At 50.4% G+C, this 17424-nt stretch overlaps 2 protein-coding genes across 3 annotated transcripts in view; one reads left to right on the top strand and one right to left on the bottom strand.

The window, feature by feature from the left end:
- The window catches only part of RTN3 (reticulon 3), a 58018-nt gene extending 49400 nt beyond the window's left edge, over nt 1-8618 (top strand). Inside the window, exons 2-7 of one of the 2 annotated variants that reach the window (XM_029207109.1) lie at nt 148-355; nt 2283-2421; nt 2862-2931; nt 3412-3458; nt 4744-4802; nt 6432-7397. In XM_029207109.1, the coding sequence (XP_029062942.1) occupies nt 148-355; nt 2283-2421; nt 2862-2931; nt 3412-3458; nt 4744-4802; nt 6432-6477 (569 nt within the window). In that variant the 3' untranslated portion in view covers nt 6478-7397. Of the gene's footprint in view, nt 1-147; nt 356-2282; nt 2422-2861; nt 2932-3411; nt 3459-4743; nt 4803-6431 lie in introns of both variants that reach the window. The other variant, XM_029207110.1, reaches the window with a different exon arrangement.
- A 15-nt stretch (nt 8619-8633) lies between these two features.
- Nucleotides 8634-17424, bottom strand: CUNH11orf95 (chromosome unknown C11orf95 homolog; the record flags this gene model as incomplete). Its single annotated transcript, XM_029209413.1, has 5 exons — nt 8634-12509; nt 12671-13222; nt 13737-14123; nt 14651-15148; nt 17304-17424. Coding segments are annotated over 5 exons (2013 nt in total), but the record flags the coding sequence as incomplete, so codon positions are not given.

The raw sequence follows: 17424 nt of genomic DNA on the forward strand, positions 1-17424 counted from the left end.
TTTATCATTGTCTTAAGGCGGGGCTGCACCTGTAATTGAATGCGAGTGTAATGTTTCTCCAGTGTGCAGGACACAGCCAGGGAGAACAGTCCTAGCCTTGTGGCTCATGGGTGTTCATATAACTTACGATCCGTTTTCCTTTGGCAGTGCACGACTTAATTTTCTGGCGAGATGTGAAGAAGACTGGGTTTGTCTTTGGCACCACACTGATCGTGCTGCTCTCCCTGGCAGCTTTCAGTGTCATCAGTGTGGTTTCTTACCTCATCCTGGCTCTTCTGTCTGTCACCATCAGCTTCAGGGTCTACAAGTCTGTCATCCAAGCTGTACAGAAGTCAGAAGAAGGCCATCCATTCAAGTGAGTTGAAGTATCACAAGTAACACTCTACAGTTTAGGGAAGGGATTCACTGAGGCTGGTCAGATCTAAATGAGACCTGATTAAAAATCAAGAATTATAGGGCCTAATGCAGCCGATCAGTGGCATGAAGCATCAACTTGAGACCACCTTATGAAGTGAACAAGTTGGGAGCCAGGAACTTTTTAACAAACTAGAGGCTCACCAAAAAGGACTATCTAAATTCCTGAGCAGGGTCAGTAGGGAAAGCAGAGCATCTAGGACGGCACTCAGATGGGGGGTCCCAAGTACATGTTTAAGCCGCCACATAGTTAACTCTTAAAACAGCCTTGAAATCTTGGTGTTGAGGCTGCATTCTTGGCGATACCAGAACTCAGTGTGTTTACTCTTGGTTTTATTACTGATTTCCTTCCTGTCTCTCCTTTAGTTTCCTTAATACCAGGGGCAGGTCTTGATTAAGTCGGTAGGTCATGCATTTCTAGAATCCAGTTGCTAACCTTTCCTACATTTAACAAACGTTTTCCTCACGCTTTTCCTCTTGAAGGTCTTAGACCATAAAAACTTTTAACATCAGCAAATGACAGGGTTTTTTTGTTTGTTTGTTAGTTTTTAATTTACTTTCAAAATGACAGTTTTTTAAAACCTCTTCTCATGGAAAAAGAAACACTTCTGTGATCTCTCAGAACTCTGACAGAACAGGTGTCTGGCTGCAGCGCTGGTCCTTGTATTTTCTCCTGGTGAGAATAGAAGCGATAATTTAAACTATATATGACATTTAAAAAGTTATTTGTAAATTAGTTTTAACAAATCAATAGTTGTTGGTTGGTTGAGTGGGTAAATTTTACTGTTTTGCCACAAGTTCCAGTGTGTTAGCAGGGCTTTTTTCCCTTTTGCGTGCCACTGTTATGGAGTTATAAAATGTGTTTTGCTAAGTTGTATTAATTACAGCATCTAATTTTTATAACTTTTGTATTTGGTAAATATTTTCTTAATAAATAGGAAAAACATGTCTGTTACTCTTCTGTTTTTCCCACAAGACTATAGGCTCTTTAAGGCAAAAGCAGTTTTATCTTTCCTGATATCTCTACACCTAGCAGAGGGTCTGGTGCTCAGTAGGCGCTCAGCACGTACTGAGCGAATGAACAGATTATGAGCAGATGGTTGTATCTCAATTCTGTAATGCGTCTGGGGACAGAACCCAGGTCTTTTTGTTTTTTTAACAAATATTTTATAATGCCTCCTTTATCATTTTGAAATGAAATTCATAGATAATATACCATATAATATACCATATAATATAATGTTATATAATATACCATTGTATGGTATATAACAACATTTTAAAAATTGATCATTATTATAAAGAGTGATAAATAGAAAGCCATTGACAATAAAATAATATGTATTCCAGTCAATATTTAATTGCTTGGACATAACTACACCAAAAAAAAAAAACCCATAATAAAGACTTGCACATACATGTATAATCTCCCTTATAGGTGTGATTTTCTAAAATGATGGGAGAAAATCTTAGTAAGGTTTTAGCGTAAACAAAACACAGTTTTAGACAATTCAGGATATGTTAAAACTGTGGGAAAAAATCCTTTGCTTTTATATGTTCTGGGCTCTTGATAATTATAAATAGGTTCACCTTCATGAATACCCTGTGAGGCAGTAAACGTTATGCAGGTATAGGGCAGTTCTTTCTTGTGCATGACACTCCCACACTGCAGACATCTGGCAGCTTTGTCTCTGCCCACTGAATGACAGTGGTGCCCCCACCCCACCCCATGGCAGCAGAAAATGCCTTTGCAGATTGCTAAAACACACCCTTTGGGGCATTTCACACTCTAAAGAACTTCTGTGCTAACAGAAAGAGATCTTCTCTTGCCATGTCAAATGTGTGACTGTTGTTTCTTCTTCTGGAAGAGCCTACCTGGATGTAGACATCACTCTGTCCTCAGAAGCTTTCCATAATTACGTGAACGCTGCCATGGTGCACATCAACAGGGCCCTGAAACTCATTATTCGTCTCTTTCTGGTGGAAGATCTGGTTGACTCCTTGAAGGTTAGTTGCCTCTACAGCTTTTGGTGGTGAGGCTGAGGAAAATCAGGGACTAGGTTATAATTCAGAGGAAAAGCAGTTGATAGGGTTTTGTCAGACAAAAGCAAATGTATGCTTTTCTCAATCAACCTGTAAAAATGGGGACAGGAGTTAGTAAAGGAGGTACCTCTGCGCCTGGAGAACTAACATCAGAACAAGGCTAACGTATTGATAATTGACAGAAATGCAGTTACAGTCTGTTTGGGGGCCTGAGAGAACTATAGAATTCTCTTACGCACCCTCAAATGTACAGTACAAATGAGGTAACCTTCATTTTGAAACTATTTATGGCATACATCACTAAATTTATGCAGACTCAGTTAGCTAGAGAAGAATGGCATCAATTAACCTGAACTCGGCATTACGATTATTCCTGCTTAACCCTCTGATGTTGGCCTTCACAGCTGGCTGTCTTCATGTGGCTGATGACCTACGTTGGTGCCGTTTTCAATGGGATCACCCTTCTGATTCTTGGTAAGATGGCAAGGAAAATGTCTCCAGGCTCTATGAAGTAACTGGTAAGAGTAAGAGCAAAGAGAGTTGTCAGCATCGCTCCAGTCCTTCCACATTGGCCCAGCCTTTAACATCCATAGCGACCTTGACCTCAGAGGAATCTGTGTTTATGGCCACAGGTTTATTAAATGGTCCTACCTAAAAAGAAATATCCAGACAGCTAGAAATAAAGGAGAGTTGTCTAGATTTGGTTTAAATATGGGGATCTTATTTGTAGAAATCATTTTCATAATTTGGAAATTATTTGTAGTACAAAGAAGGAAGCCTGTGTACCTGTATCTAACTGTCCTTAATTGAGAGCTCTGGCCAGGATTTCTCATATTGAAGAAGATCTGTGTTTCCCTATATTTTATGAGGAAAAATGTTCCTGTTACCCATGGCTTGAGACTTTGCGACCATCTCACATTTACACTTGCCATGTCTCATGATTCTGTCTTATAGCTGAACTGCTCATTTTCAGTGTTCCAGTTGTCTATGAGAAGTACAAGGTAAGCATTTGTCTGTTTCTAATCAGATATGCCAGTTGATGTATGACTAATTCTAGCTCATTTTTTAGGCATTGAAAGTTCAGAGCAATCCTTTTCTAACCATTTTTACAGTCTAATTTTATAGATCAGGTGCCTGTAAGAAACTGGTAATAGTGGTTTCCTTTAAGGAGAGAAGCTGAATGTCTAGGAGAGATAAGGGTAGGAAGGGAACTTATACCTTGCTGTGTGCCTTTTGAGGGTTTTGTTGTTGTTGTTTTTATTTGGTTGCGCTGGGTCTTAATTGCAGCAGGTGGCCTCCTTAGTTGTGGCATGTGAACTCTTAGTTACGGCATGCACGTGGGATCTAGTTCCCGGACCCAGGGATTGAACCCAGGCCCTTTGCATTGGGAGCGCAGAGTCTTATCCGCTGCGCCACCAGGGAAGTCCCCACCTTTTGAGTTTTTATCACATGGATCTGTTCCAAAAAAATAAGCTGAAAAAATGCTTAAGTAAAAGCTGGTGTCTAAAAAGAAACTTAAACTGTTAAGGCTATTGTGGGAACCCATCAGTATGAACAGATGTTTGCATTGTAGAGTGGTGTATACAGAGTATACTAGATGCTATGAGGTTATTCTTGATAGATTAAGTCATGCATCAGCAGACTTTTATTCATGGCTTTTTTTTTTTAATTTTTTACTTTTTTATTTATTTTTGGCCGCATTGGGTCTTTGTTGCTGCGCCCGGGCTTTCTCTAGTTGCGGCAAGTGGGGGGCTACTCTTAGTTGCAGTGGCAGTCTTCTCATTGTGGTGGCTTCTCTTGTTGTGGAGCACGGGCTCTAGGCACGCAAGCTTCAGTAGTTGTGGCTCACGGGCTCTAGAGCGCAGGCTCAGTAGCTGTGGTGCACGGGCTTAGTTGCTCCGCAGCATGTGGGACCTTCCCGGACCAGGGCTCAAACCCGTGTCCCCTGCATTGGCAGGTGGATTCTTAACCACTGCGCCACCAGGGCAGCCCTATTCATGGCTTTTTGATATTAAATGAATTAGTCTCACCCAGGAGTAAAAACACATTTCTGATTACAGAATATAGATTAGACACACAGTTTCTAGTATTCAGAAAATGCTATATACTCCAGTGTCTCTGAAGGAAATACCTAGCAAGTACTTTTTAAAACTGAGCACTATTTTCGTTTTCCAGAATATTCCATAGTGTTTTTTAAAAATGGTTAAAGTAGACAAAAACAAATTACCTTCAGGAAAATTGTTAATCTGTGTGTTGCCACAACTGAGTTGCTTTTCTTCGTTAAAGATCCAGATCGATCACTATGTTGGCATCGTCCGCGATCAGACCAAGTCAGTTGTTGAAAAGTGAGTATGCTTAGGTCCCACATTTCATCTTGACATGTGCTTTTTTCCCCCCAATTATTTTTAGTCTCCTGTGTAAAATGCTAATGCCAAAGAAAGTAATTTTTACCCTGGGGAAAAAGAAAACCTTGGTTAATAGTTTGATTTTACTAAAAATTATTTCATCTGCTTCTTTGTAAAGCACGCCTTGTATCTTACACTAAAAAGGATCAATGGAGTTAGGACCACTCTGCCTTTTTGAACCGGTTTTTAAATGTTCGTGGTTGTCTACTCACCTTCATTTATTTTCACAAATATCAGTTTTATTTATTTTTTGGCCATGCCACGCGGCATGTGGCAAATTAGGTAATTAGTTCCCCGACCAGGGATCGAACCCACACCCGCTGCAGTGGAAGCGTGGAGTCTTAGCCACTGGACCAAGAGGGAAGTCCCCAGTTTTCACAAATATCAATTTTAAGCTAAACTCTTCCCTCCCTTTTCAGAAATAAAAATTTTAGTAAATCAATGTATTAAAGTTCAAAGCTACCTCTTTTTTCTAAGACTACCAAATCCTTCTTTAATATTTAAATCAAGTATAAAATGTTGGTAGACATTTTCATGACTCCTTATTATATCACAGAACTGTTTCTCTTTTTTATTTTCAATTATTTGTAACAAACACTATGGAACCCAGCACTTTGAATTAAAATGTTAATATTTTTCCATACTTTCCATGTTTTCCTCAGATATTCTTTAAGAGACAAAACATCACAAGCATTTAAATCCTCTTTGTGCCCACTCCCACCTTTCACACCCCAAATTTTAGTGCTTTTTCCAGCTTTGATAAGAGGAAATCTTGACTATATCCAGACAGCTCTGGCTTGATGCCAGGATCTTTACCTACTCTCTTTTGCTTTCTTAGGTAGACGTTGGAGGTCAAGCCAGACAAGGGCAGTTAGGACAAATTTGTATATGGTTGCTGTTTACTCCTTATTGTAAAAGATGATCATAACCTAGCTTTAAACCTAAAGTCTTGATTAGCAGTGTGAGCTGATTTGGCCCACTCGGTGGGATGTATCGTTTGTGGGGAGTAGCTTTGACATAAGCTGAGGGATGTGAATGTCCCTTGGTACCCTTAGCGATGGGTAACCTCAGTGCACAAAATAAAGGACAGCTTTAGTGTCCTGTGAGGGGCGGGGAGCTATTGCCAGCCCCTGTAGTTTTTTTATATGTGACCTTGACCCTTGACTCCTGGTTCCTTCTGTGACACTAATGGGTAACCTGGCATTCCAAGAGAAAGGGGCTCTCGCACTGCCATCGTGTAGAGCACAGTCAGCAGGCATTATGCCTAGATACATCTCATTCTTCTCTGGAACCCCCAGTGAAGGAGCCAGGAGGTTCAGGCAGTCAAAGAGGACAGGCCGCAGGCACAGCAGCAGGGAGGGGGACGGATCCTGGCATACTCCTCAGCTCATCCCAGGCCGGACTCGGCCCCTGCCACTTTTCATCCAGAGGAAGCCCTGTGGAAATGGGAGTGTTTTTCACATGGCTCCGGTAAATCCAGGAGTGTCTTCTAGCATCGGTGTTAAAATAAAAACCTAGAACTAATGTCTATATTTTCACCCTTTTTTTTTTTTTCCTTTTCCTCAATAGGATTCAAGCAAAACTCCCTGGAATTGCAAAGAAAAAGGCAGAATAAGTACATGGAAACCAGAAATGCAACAGTTACTAAAACACCATTTAATAGTTATAATGTTGTTACTTGTACTATGAAGGAACCGTGCTCAGTGTCAGCTTGAGCCTGCATTCCAAGCTTTTTTTTTTTAATTTGGTGTTTTCTCCCCTCCTTTCCCTTTACCCTCAGTATCAAGCACAAGAATTGTTGGACTTAAAAAAGAACTGATATCTTAGAACCCAAAAGAATAAAGAAAGAATCAAATTAATAGGATAAATCAATACCTTAATGATGGTGGAGCTTTACCTGTAGCTAGAAAGGAGGGGAAAGATTGGAGGTAAAGGAGAAAATGGAAAATAAAACACATCTCTTGGGTTCTTCTATTCAAATTTCAAGGACTAGTCAGTCTTACATAGCTTTCCATCATAGTTTTGCCCTTATTTTTAAGTTAAGAAATAATGATTAACTTATAAAGAAATTATCTGGGGACAAGAATGGGATTCTTTCCCTCTTTGTTGTTGTTGTTGTTTTGTTTTGTTTTTTGCAGCCCTGTGATCCCATCTTCCTGCCCCACAATGTGAGCAGCTACCCCTAATATCCTTCTTCTTCGTTTAACGATATAACTTTCAACTCTATGAATAACTTATAGTTGATAGTGATAATCCCTGATTCTCAGAATGCCATCCGATAACCAAGAATGAAGATGGAAAGTAGGATGAGGAGGAGTGCACAGGGGTGCTGCTGCGACTCCCGCTCACCCTTAGGAGAGGAAAGGCTCCGCCATGTGGGACGGTGGGGTCTGTGTCATTTCTTTCGGACACCAGTTCTGAGCTTTAGTTTGAGAGCTTATTCCTGAATGGGCTTTCCTCCCTCTTTCCTACCCTCAAGTTTAATAGATATGGTTGTACTTTTCTTATTATAAAATAAATGTCTGTAACTGCTGTGCACTGCTGTAAACTTGTTAGAGAAAAAAATTAATCTGCATGTGGGCTCCTCAGTTACTGGGTTATTGTAATCCTGTCTCAGTCCATGGCGGGGAGACATCCTCAAGAGGTGAACTACAGAAACACAAAGGCCTTTTTTCTCTTTTCTCTTTTCCTCCTGCACACGGTACATCTTTAACCTGTGCTCATCGTTTTCCCCTAAGGACCAAAGCTGAGCTGGCTTGAGAGGAGATTGTGTCTGTGGTTAAGAGATCACAGATTAGTGTAAGGAAGTGCATTTTGTGATTCATAGGGAGTTTTAACTTGGAGGCTAGCTTACTGGGTGTGTGTTGTTTGAGGGTTCCTTTCATTTTCAGGCACATAAAATGTCTTGGCACCTCTACTGTGGTACAGGGTACCTTTTGAGAGTGTTTTCCGAGAAGCTTTAGGTACGGGTGATCAGGCAGGGCCAGATTGTGTTGACAGGCTCCGTGCACAATGAAAAGACAACAAAACAGTTCACGTTGACATCAGATGGAGGGCGTTTGGGAATCTTTGATTCCCATTTGAGACTTATAAGTGTCTTCCTCCCTTTCCAACATGAAAATTCAGTAAATTTGAAAGAAAATCATCTGTGAGTTCCTTCAGGTTGTAACTCATAGTCGTGATAATCCAGAGGGAATATGCACTGGAGACTTTAAAGGCTACAGTCTTTGACGGTCCCAGAGCAGTGCGGCTCTGTAGAAGGTAGTGTAAGGAAGTTTTCCTTCTACTTTGTTGAGGAAATTACTTAGGAATTTAGACGGGTAAAAGGTACCCTTGCCTTACTCCACTCGCTTATTTTCTTAGCCCCCTTTCCTTTTGAAATGTTTAACTGATTTCATGTCATAGTAGGGAATGCATTCTCCATCCCCATCCTTCGCCCTCCCGGGAAGTCAGTGCACTGATCATCTTTTGGGGCTTCCCCTCCAAAGGACCTTTTTCTGCACTGGAAGCCTCCACACCTAGCTCTTTGTTTTATTAGTGCTGTGTTTAGATTAATTTGGACAGATCTTTGTGCCACACAAGAATTTTTTGTTTTTTTAAGAAAAATCTATAGGTGAAAAATTACTAACGAAACTGTGTGTGCGTGTATGTGCGTGCAACATAAAAGTACAGTAGCGCCTAAGGAGCTTGAATCTTGGTTCCTGTAAAACTGCAAATTGATGTGGTATTAATAAAAATAATAATAGTAAAAAAGAACACAGTGACTGTGGTGTCATTCTGCTAACTTTATTCTTTATACACAGTTTGGGTAAAGTAAGAACCAAACAAGGCTTCCCCTGGCCCCCTTCCCACTCCACTTTTGAGGCATTAAGAAGCGAGTAATAGTTGATACTGGTAATGATTTCCAAGCCTGTAGAATTTCCATAGTAGAGCAAAACTGTGCACTTGGTTTCTGAAAGAAAATAAGAGACCCTCTAAGAGATGACCTTAGGAGAAAGACAATGAGTGGAAGGGGGCCGGAGGGGTCTGTTGTCCCAGTTTACACCAACCTAGGAAGGCTCCCCCACCTGCAACATGAAGCAGCCTATAAACTCAGTCACAATGTACTTAAAATGAGAGTCAATCACCATGGCAAATGGAAACTTTTCCGTCAGGTTTTTGCTGAAAGAACTTGTCTCGGATTAGCTCTTTCCCAAAACTAAGGCTGCCATGACCCTTAAGCTGGATTTGAAAAGTTTATTCAACATACCTCTTAGAAAACTTAGGCTGAAATTTTTAAAAAATAACTGATGCAAACAACTTCACAAATACGCATACAGATGTTCAAATAATATCACTAACATGGTATATAAATATGTATTCAGAGTAACATTTACATATTGGCCATAATAGCAAGCATACCATTAACAAAAAAATTCATGAAGAAACTTCACCTGTTCATATCAGACTCCCAAGGCAAGGAGGAGGCACCTAGAGATGGGGACCACCTAATCTCCTAACTCATGAGGCTATAGCTGCAAAGTAGTAATCACTGCAGTGGCACTTTCTAGATCATTGGTGCTCAGAACTTCAGCATGCCTCATGATCCCTGGAGGGCTTTTCAGAACGGACTGCTGGGCTCCAGCCCCGTTTCTGATCTACAAGGTGGGGCCCAAGGATTTGCCTTTCTACTAAGTTCCTAATGGGATGATGCTGTTCTGGTGGCCACTTCTGAGAACCAGTGGAGTGCTCGGGGCTGCTGCTTACTAAACACATCTGCTCCTGCCCTCCTAAGTCCTCTCCCTATCAAGGGGAAAAACCATTCCCACCCTGCTCTCCGCCCTGGCTTACCTGAACTTCGGCAGAGGGCTTGGATGACTATAATAACTGCCCCAGTTTGCCTACTGTTTTTGAACAGGCAGAGTAGCAAAAGTGGCACAACACTCCTGGATCTGAAAACAACATGCATGAAGGAAAATAAAAGAATGGCAGTGTCCAAACTGGTGCCATCCATAATCCCTGTTCTGAAGCTTTTAATACTGTCTCAAAAAACCTGGAGGTTCAGACACTCTAGGAATTCACTTTTCAGTCAACTGACAGCCCATGCAGTCATTTCCTGAACCCCTGGTGGCATCAACAACACACCACCAGAGCCTTGCCCAGTAGAGAGGCCTTGGGCCGGGCGGCAGTCAGCCCTGCTTCGGGAGTTCTGATGCAGAAGGCTGCTGCTGGTGCCCTCCAGCTGAAGCCAGTGGTGGCAAGGCTGCCCTATAGGATACTCATTCGTTACAAGCAAGTGTGCTGTTCTTTGCCATCCCCAGGGGGCCACAACTGCGCTGCGGGCCTGCAGCACCCAGCACAGGTCATCCTTCGGCGGGCCTAGTGGGAAAAGACATGTTAACTCACCAGAGCTTGGGAGGCCGTGTAATGCAAAGAACACTGAACTGGGCGTTGAGATTTCTACGCTAGTCCTCGTACTGTTCCTGCCTGGTGTGTGTGTGTGGGATTTCAGTTCCCGGGCTTCATTTTACCTATCTGTGAAAGGGGTGGGGGCAGGTACTAGATCTCCAGGGTCCTTCCAACTCAGACAATCTTGAATTATATAAAAATGCTATAAAATCCGTGGTATAAAATTCAATTCCCAATCAGGAAGAGGCAAGGGGACTGGGCCTGAGGCACTTGAACCTTGGGCTCTGGCCTGGGGGCACTGGGATGAGAGGAAGGGCTTCTTTGCTGTCTGCTTTCCCACCCACAGAGGCAGCTCCTGGCCCCAGGTGCCAGGGCCCCTTCCCCTCCAGACCCAGCCCTGAAGTCCCAACCCGCTGACCTCCCCACTCTCAGGCTTTAAGACCAAAGGAACTGGCCTATGTGAAGAGCAGACAGTGGGTGCCAGAGACTCCGAGGAGGGGCCCCGGTGAGGCACACATTAGTCTATGATGTTTGGGGTCCTCCCATCCGCGCCTCCTCGCACCTCCTCCCTTTAGGTCCTTCCTCCACCACCTCACAGCTTATCTCTGATACACGCATAATAAATAAGACATTTGCACATAAGGGTGACGGACAGCTCTCTTCCCGCCCCTCCCCCTCTCATATAAAAGCATTAAATACAGTTTCAAAATAAAATACAAAGAGCAAAAAGGGCCTGATCTCGGGGCCACCTGTTCTCCACAGGAGAATGAATCTACACATCCCTCTCGGACCTGCCTGGGAGATCGTGGGGCCCACTCCCGGCCCCTCAGGACCTGGCGCTGCCGCGGGGAAGAGAAACGAAGGCCGAGGCCCGGCCCCAGGCCCTGGGGGCTGAGAACGGGTGGCGCGTCCACCGCGTACAAAAGGGGACAGGAACACAACGCCAACTGCCGGGACCTCCAGTGCCCCGGGCTCGGACTGACGGGCGCTGAAGCAGGAGCGCCTGACTGAGCTCAGGGTAAACGGAGGCCTTCGGAGCAAGAGAGGAGCAAAGGAAAAAAGTGCTAATCCCTTTACAAGATCTCGGTGCGGGCGGCCGTGGTAGGGGCCGGGGAGGCGGGTGGGGCGGTCTCGGAGAGCCCGCCCCGGAGGCAGGCACAGCAGGCGGGGCCCGGCCCAGCTCCGCCCCCGCCCCGGGCCACCGTCCCACCCGACCACCCGCGCGCGGTACTACGCGCCTTCACCGCGGGCTGGCTCCCCAGCCTCGTTGCCTCTCCTCCCGAGGAAGGCCCTCGTCCGCAGTCCAGGCCCCGGAGCAGTCGAGAAAGCCAGTAACGACTGGGCAGCAGCCGCCCCGACCCGGGAGCCGTGCCTGCCGACGTACAGCTCTGAGAGCTGGACCCCCGGCCGTGAAAAGGGGTCGGTGCGTCCTTTCTGCCTCCCCCACCTACTTGGGGCCCTAATACTGACTGTCGGTGCCCCCGTCCCGGCCTGGCACAGGATCGCCTCGCGGGTGCGGCCGCGGCCCGGAAGCTCTCCGTGCAAATGCTGTGGCTTCTCAGGAACGTGAGGCCCTGAGCGGCGAGGGCCTGGGCTCCGGGTCCGAGAAGAGAGCGCGATTCCTGCGGCGCCCCGACTAGCCTGGGGAACTCTCTGGAACCGAGCGCAAGCCGGAGACCCCCACCCAATCCCGAATCTCCGCCCGGCCCGGCCAGCGGGGGGCAGCGGCAGCGGCCAGGGCCGCGGGAAGCTGGGGCTCCCAGCCGGACAGCCAGCCGGGCACGGCCCCTCGAGTGCGAGTCCTCTACGCCCGACACACGGCGCCCGCCTTGAGGTCCGCGCCGCCGTCGCGCGGTGCCGGGGCGGGCGGTCCAAAGCCCTCGTGGCCATAGCAGCGTAGTGCCGCCTCCTCGTAGGCCTCCAGGATGGTCTGGCGCTCCTCCGGCGTGAAGTCCATGGAGAAGGGGTGCACCTGCAGAATGTGCCGCTTGATGGTGCTGACCTTGAGCGTGGCCAGCGCGCCCCCGCACACCATGCACACCAGGCCGCGCCGGCTGCCGTCGTAGTCCATCAGGTACTCGCCCCGCCAGCGCGGCTGGTAGTTCCGCCTCTGCTCTCGGCTGCGGGGCGGCGGCGGCGGGGGAGGCGGCGGCGGCAGGGATGGGAAAGCGAGTCCCCCGGGCTCTGGGCCGTCCTCATCGTCCTCCTCTTCCTCGGCGGGCCGCTCCGACGGTTCTCCAGGGGAAAGTGGGACGTCGCCTAGGACGGAACAAAGGACCGCATTGGAGCGTCTGGGCTTCGTAACCCCCCACTTTGCGCTGTCCCACCCTCCCCTCTCCCCTTCGACCTTCCACTCTCCCCACCCCCTTCTGCCCTGGCCCCTCTCCCTCTCCACCTGCTCTGGCCCTCCGCCAGCTCACCCCACCACTCCTCCTCCTCCTCTGGCTCCTCCTCCTCTTCCCCTCCCCCCTCCTCGGAGGCTGCGGCTGTGCTGGGGGCGGCAGGGTCCCTGGGGGACTCGGGGCAGGGCAGCCCCAAGGCCAGCAGGTGGGCGGCCTTCTCGCTCCACTCCTGGGCGATGAGGGCCCTGACTGGCCCGCTGAGGCGCGTGGAGCCCGGGTGGCGCTGGCGGATGTGCCGCTTGATGGTGCTCATCTTGAGCGAGGCCAGCGCGCCCCCGCACACCATGCACACCAGGCCGCGCCGGCCGCCGTCCAACTCCATGAGGTACTCCAGCCGCCAGCGCTCCTGGTAGTGGCGGCGGTGGTCGCGGCCCCGCGGAGACCGGCCCAGGATCCCCACCCTCTCGCCCTCCTCCAGCTCCTCCTCCTCTGCCGGCCCGGGCCTCTCAGGGACCCAGCCAGCCTCTTCCTTTACGTCTGGGGGGCTGAGATCCTGAGAGGAGGGGGCTCCAGCAGCGGGGGCCGAGTCCCGGCTCTTTCTGGTCAGGTCCTGGGGGACGAGGTCATCGTCTGTTGGGGAAGGGGTGAGGGAGAGGGGCTCAGCCTGCTGGCTGGGTTGCCCTTACCCACACAGACGGGGTCCCTTGCTCCACACCCCAGCCCTAAGCTAGAGGGCCCAACCAGAGAGAGAGGGAGAGGGAGTGTGTGTGTGTGCGCGTGTGTGTAGGGGAGGAATAAGTCCTCCCGAGTGTGTGTGTGTGGGTGTGTGTGTGTGTAGGGGGGGGAATGAGTCCTCCCGTGTGTGTGTGTGTGTGTGTGTGTGTGTGTAGGGGGGGAATGAGTCCTCCCGTGTGTGTGTGTGTGTGTGTGTGTGTAGGGGGGGAATGAGTCCTCCCGTGTGTGTGTGTGTGTGTGTGTGTGTGTGTGTGTGTGTGTGTGTAGGGGAGGAATGAGTCCTCCCGGGTGTGTGTGCATGTGTTTGCGTGTGTGTGTAGGGGGGGATGAGTCCCTCCCGGTTCTGGCCACAGACCTCACTTTGCAGCCCTTATATGATGGGGTCCTGGCCCTGGGATGGGCCTCGCACCTGGTGGGGACTGGGTGAGCTCAGACAGTGCCTCGGGCTGGCCACCCCAGGCTTGCAGCAGGGCGCTGCGCTGGGGGCCGCTGAGCCCCAGGGAGCTGGGGTGCACCTCCAGCACGTGGGCACGGATGTCATCCAGGTGCAAGCTGGGTAGTGCCCGGCCACAGGCCATGCACACCAGCCGGTTCCCCCGCGGGTCATAGTCCATGAGACACTCTGCCCGGAACCAGTTCTGCAGGGACTCCTTCAGCCTCCGCTCCAGGCGCCGGGCACCCAGCCCCCTGCTGCCCCCAGCCCTCCGGGAGGCAGACAGGCGCCGACGCCGAGCCCGGGGTGCCCCTGGGCCCCCTCGCCGCTGGCGCCGGCCGCCCCCACCAGCTGGGGCTTTGCCTGAAAGGGTTGGAGGAAGGGAAGGAACTGAGATGCCGGCCCTCCCGGGGAGCCCCCACCACCACAGCCAGGTCCTCCATCCATAAGCCTCTCCCTCACTCTGACTCTGAGCCCTCTGCCTAAGCTTTCCCCTGCCCTTCCTCTCCCCTCAGGTCTTCACTCCTCCAGCCCCTAATCCTCCTGAACACAAACCCTCAGCCCACCTGACTCCTCCCCCAGACCCACATTCTAGCCCCTTCCCTAGACTTCACTGTCAGTCATACCTTTCTAGTGCCCTCTGCTCCCAGACCTTCCCCGGCCTCTCTCCCCAGCCTCCACTCCCTGGATCCTTCTAAAACCACAGAGTGGTTAGTGGTTAGACCCCTAATCCCACTGTCTCTCCCGCACTACTGTCCAATAGACAGACCTCACCCAAAAAGGAGCAAAAACTTGCTCCAGAAAACCAGCTACCTGGCTGAGAAGCCCAGGCTGTCCCCACCCGGCCCCGTCCACTACCCACGCCCTTGCTTCCCCATGTCCTACGTTACCTGGGCCCTTGGGAGGGCAAGCCTGGAGGCCAGCCCCTTCCTCCTCCTCTTCCTCCTCCTCCTCCTCCTCCTCCTCAGCCCCCTGGGCCCCTGGGCCCTCAGCCTCTCCACAGGCCCCCAGCCCCAGGTGGGCATCCCAGCTGTTGCTGATGACTTCCTTCTCCCGGGGACTCCAATGCAGGGAGTAGGGGTGCTTTTGGCGGATGTGTCGCTTGATGGTGCTGAGCTTGAGAGTGGCCAGGGAGCTGCCGCACACCATGCACACCATGCCGTGACGGGCAGGGTTGAAGTCCATCAGGTACTCCAGCCGCCAGTGGTCGTGGTAGTAGCGCCGGTGGTCACGGCCAGGGATGCGGCTCTTTCCAGGCCTCGAGGCCCGGGCCTCACAGTGGTCTGAGTATTTCCTGCCTGAGGATGCTGGTCCCCTAGCCCTGGAGGAGGGCAGGGGGGCACTCCCCCAGCTCCCCAAGGCACCCCCTTCCAGCTGAAGATCTTGCCCTGAAGAGGGGGAAAGGGAGACAGTTTTTCAATCCCCGATTTCCAGGGAAAGAACCTAGGGCTTCGATTTTGCAAGAGAAGGGAGGGGGGAGAGAGGTCATTCAGGGGCAGGAAAGGGATGGCAACAGCAATAAAAGGGAAGTGGGAGAGCAGGGCGTCAAAACATTGGTCCTTTACAGAGAGCAAGACCCCTTTAAGAGAGGCTCAAGAACAAAAGAATGCAGGGCACAGCTCTGACTTTTTAAAAAATAAGGTGAAGGCCGAAAGCCAAGGAGGCAGCAGGCTGTGCAAGGCCCCCTTTTTGGACGAGAGCTGTAGGGGTACAGCCAGGAGAGCAGCATGCCGGGGCGGTTACAGCCGCAGCGGGGTGAGAAGAACAAAGGGGGCATCTGTCTGCATCCAGGGCTGCACACAGGACCCACTGCCCAAGGCCCCAGCCAGGAAGGCCCCACCCAAAGATGATCTTCTCCCTTTTTCCAATAATGCCTCAAATACACCCTCCTGAGAATCCCATTTTAAGGGGCACTAAGCATTGTCAGTTCCCCAAATTTAGAGACCCACAGGAGGGATCCCCATGACAAAGCTGTCAGCACCTCCAGAGAAAGGAGTTTTTAGGACTCTGACTTTCCTAGAGTCTGGGAGAGCCGATGACTGAAAGGGGATGACGGCAGGAGGGCCACCAGAGTGGCTACTGAAGACTCTGCAGCAGGGAGTGGCCACCACCCACTGGAGTCCATTAAGTCTTTCTGGGGATTTATTTTTTGCTCTGGCCGGGAGCCGGCCACTGCCCAGCAATCAGAGGGCAGTCAGTGGAGAGGCCACCAACCCAGTGGTGTTCCCTTTTGCCAAATAGACACTGAGCAGTCCCCCACTTTCCCTACACTTTGGACCTTATTTTATTTAGAAAAGGGTCTCCTGGACAAATAGGCTGGATAGACAGGTGTGATCATTCTCCCAGTGGAGAATCCCCCGGTCTGGGAAACAAAAGGCAGGATCAGAGAGGGCTCCTGTCATCACTGTGTTTTTGTTTGGTTTTGGTGTAAGTAGATCCAAAGAAAAAGAAAACACTAGTTTCAGAGTCAGAAACCTGGGTTCGACTCCTGGCTTCACTGGTAACTTGCTCTGTGACCTGTGACAGGTCATGTCCGCTCTCTGGGCCTAAGCGTCTTTGTCTGCAAAGGCAGTGGATAGCTAGCTGGTCTCTGAGCATCCTTCCAGCGCTGGATGTTAGTCTAAGGTGGACTGGCGCTTTAAGAGCCGAAAAAAGGGGAGGAGCTGGGATTCTTTAAAAACAAAAGGGGATGGGGAATTTCTGGGAGGGGAGCTCGGGGATTAGGGCTGAGTCTCCCTAGCCTGGACAGTCTTCAGGGTCTTAAGGCTTTGACCATGAAGCAGAGGGATGAAGAAAAACAGTCTCCTCTGAGAGCAAACGAAGAGGACTGGCTGGTCCCCCTGTAGCTGACAAATTGTGGCAAAATTTCTGAAAAGAAGGGAGGGGGTAACGCGCGGACTGGAGGGGGTGTATGCCTTTGTGGATGAGTCCATCCCTTTAAGGACTGCCAGCCGTGGGGAAGGTACTGGTAGGTCCCCAAGAGGCGCAAGCCGTGCTCTTTCCCAGGGAGAACGTAGGGAAAAAGAAAAAGGGTTCCTTTCTCTAGGCAAGGCCACAGAGGAGAGGACAGCCCAACTTAAAGCGGCGGAGTCCCCAGCACAGTTCCTCTGGTGGGAAGCCCGGAAAGGGACCCAAGGTCTGGGCAGACTTTTAAGAGACAGCCGGATAAGGGAGACCACCTGGGAGTCTGAAAGAGAAAGGGGCGGGGGCCGCAAGTCCAAGAGCCTAGAGCGCGAGACCCGCGGCGCCTGCCCAGGCCCTCTGGGGCCCCTCCAGCTTGGCCTCCAAGGCGGGGGCCGCGGGTCCCTTTAAGGGGGAGGGGATCCGCCCGAGCCCCGCGGGCCAACCCCGGGAGCTGGGCGGGGGGCTCCCCCGCTGGCCCTGCAGTCGCCATCCGCGCCCGCCAGGTGGCGCCCCCGGCCGCCCTGCCCGCGTCCCCCCCTTTGTTCGGCGGAGGAGAGGGGCCCGGAGCCCGGAGCCGCAGCCCTCCCCTCCCCCATGCCGGGGCCCCCGCCCGAGCCGCCGGCCCCAGCCAACTCTTACCGCCGTCGTCCTCCTCGGGCTCCGCGCCGCCGCTCGATCCGGCGGGCGGCAGCCGTCGGCCCCGTGCCGAGGCCGCTGCTGGCCCGGGGCCGCCCCTGCCGCCGCCGCTCCGGCTCCGGTG

Source organism: Monodon monoceros, unplaced genomic scaffold (assembly GCF_005190385.1).
Source record: "Monodon monoceros isolate NGI ecotype Baffin Bay Population unplaced genomic scaffold, NGI_Narwhal_1 Super_Scaffold_7, whole genome shotgun sequence".
NCBI classification, from domain to species: domain Eukaryota; kingdom Metazoa; phylum Chordata; class Mammalia; order Artiodactyla; family Monodontidae; genus Monodon; species Monodon monoceros.